The 1,982-nt window shown below is 42.4% G+C and overlaps 1 protein-coding gene across 1 annotated transcript; it reads right to left on the bottom strand.

The window, feature by feature from the left end:
* On the bottom strand, nucleotides 1-776 carry LOC109476165 (ficolin-1-like). The gene is made up of 2 exons (XM_019777054.1): nucleotides 627-776; nucleotides 1-303 (listed from the first exon to the last, which is right to left on the bottom strand). Exons 1-2 carry the CDS (start codon nucleotides 699-701, stop codon nucleotides 1-3), a joined length of 378 nt encoding a protein of 125 aa, XP_019632613.1. The 5' UTR covers nucleotides 702-776.
* Between the last annotated feature and the right edge of the window lie 1,206 nt (nucleotides 777-1,982).

A 1,982-nucleotide genomic window follows, 5' to 3' on the forward strand; every position in this document is an offset into this window, starting at 1 on the left:
CTATGATGCCATGATAGGAGAACACACCACAACCTTACCTGCAGTACCGCTGTAAGGCCCTATGTGGAGCTTGTAGTTCTGTGATTCAGGTGAGATGGCAAACGTGTCGTAAGCGGCGTACCGCGTCTCTCCCTCCACATCCTCCATATCCACCCTGAGCTGGTAGACTTTCTGCACAGCCAGGCGGTACAAGTTGTCATTCCCCAGCCAGAACTCGCCGTTCAGGTTGGAAGGGAAGCCGGTCCTGTAGTCCGCCCAGGCCCGGTAGAAGTCCACGCTTCCGTCTTGGCGTCTCTGGAATAACTTTGAGAGTAACAAGAAAAACCGAGATTGAGACTAAATTCTCGACTTGCTTAATTCCCAATGTCAAGCCCTTCAACCTCTGAGACATTTAACATCTTCTCATTCTGTCTGTCAATCCCCCACCAACGTGCTGCCATCCTACACTAGTGGCACAGACACACAAACTCAAAGCTCATCCTCAAAAACAATATTTTATACACGAAGGTATACAAAGACAACATATATACCTTTAAAACCTTCTCAATGAAATAAAATAAAGAATTATACCCACAAATTCAGCTGTTTTTAGCATTGAGAAATTATAGTTTTCAGACCAGACTTACAGTCCAGCCGCCTCCGTCCGTGTCCATATCACAGAAGACGTTGAAGCCGCCCAGGTTGTCCCGTGGATAAACCATGTACACGCCGCTGGGCGTGGTCTCGTCGTTGTCAAGGATGTCCTGACAGTCTTGGGGCTTGTCGGAGTCTGTGTTGTTGGCAGAGGTACACGGTGTAGTGTAAAGTTATTGTAACGTACTGATACGTAACATAATGTACCTATGTAATAAGTGCGAACAGGAGACGTTAGATTAATTTGATAACTAGTTTGACTGCTAGCTATAATTGGCTATAATTGAGCACAGATAAACTTGTTTACACGTGTAGCCTCCAGTAGTTATGACAGAGTTTATTGAGAAAAAAATGTGACCTCTCCACTCCAAGGCGCATGGGCAAAATATTTGAAGATCTTGGTACCCAAGCGAAAAAAAAATGTAACCTGTAGGAATTATGTTATTTAATTTCTTAACAAAGATAACTTGCCTTCAGAACCACTCGTTCTTGTCTGGGAAAGTTGCTTCAGCTCTGCTCGAAGTGCGTCAACACTTGCGGAAAGTTTGCGCATGTCATCTTGATCGCGTTTCAAGGCGTCAACAGTTTTGGCCAGTTGGCGCAGGTCGCGTTTCACAGTTGTCGACAATTGAGAAATTTCCTACAAACGTATTTACGCACGTCAGAATACCGAACGTAAGAAGAAAAAAAAATAACAGAATGTGAACCAGAAAAACAGCTGAACAACAAGATTTGTGGTACTAGAATGTTACCTGTTTGTTGCTGAACGTCAGAGGGGCGAGTCCCACGGCGCACAGGCTAAGCAGCACGGCGATGCCGGCGGCCAGGAAGCTGCGGTGGGCGTAGAGGAAGCTACAGACACTCGGATACGCGCCGTCTGGTAGGAAAAACATACTTCGCTCAGGTTATTGTTTACGTTAAAATTTACTCACAGTGATGCTCATCAGTTTGAACAAATAAACGTATGAAATACCCATAATTTTGGAAGTTAATCTGTGTTGTTCATTATTATCGTATTGATTTTGCAAATCAGACCCTCATTTGCATTATTGGTGCCTGTTAATGTTCCACCTGCCATACATTACATATTATATATGTATTAAAGTTCCATTATGAAAAGCAAAGAAATTAAATTATTTTCTTATTACTAATGCACATTTAACCCTAAACAGTACACCTGGGGTCCGCGCGGACCCCAGTACTATATATTCTGTAATATCTTTTTTTGTTTCTAAAGATTTTTTTCTGAAATTTTAGGTAATTGTCACCCACAAAGTTGTCTCTCAATACAGTGCAGAAAACTCCGTTTCTACCATTTATAAAAAAAATTATATCTGATTTCTTTTGGG

This window comes from Branchiostoma belcheri, unplaced genomic scaffold (genome assembly GCF_001625305.1).
Source record: "Branchiostoma belcheri isolate BF01 breed outbred unplaced genomic scaffold, Haploidv18h27 scaffold361, whole genome shotgun sequence".
Classification (NCBI taxonomy): Eukaryota; Metazoa; Chordata; class Leptocardii; order Amphioxiformes; family Branchiostomatidae; genus Branchiostoma; species Branchiostoma belcheri.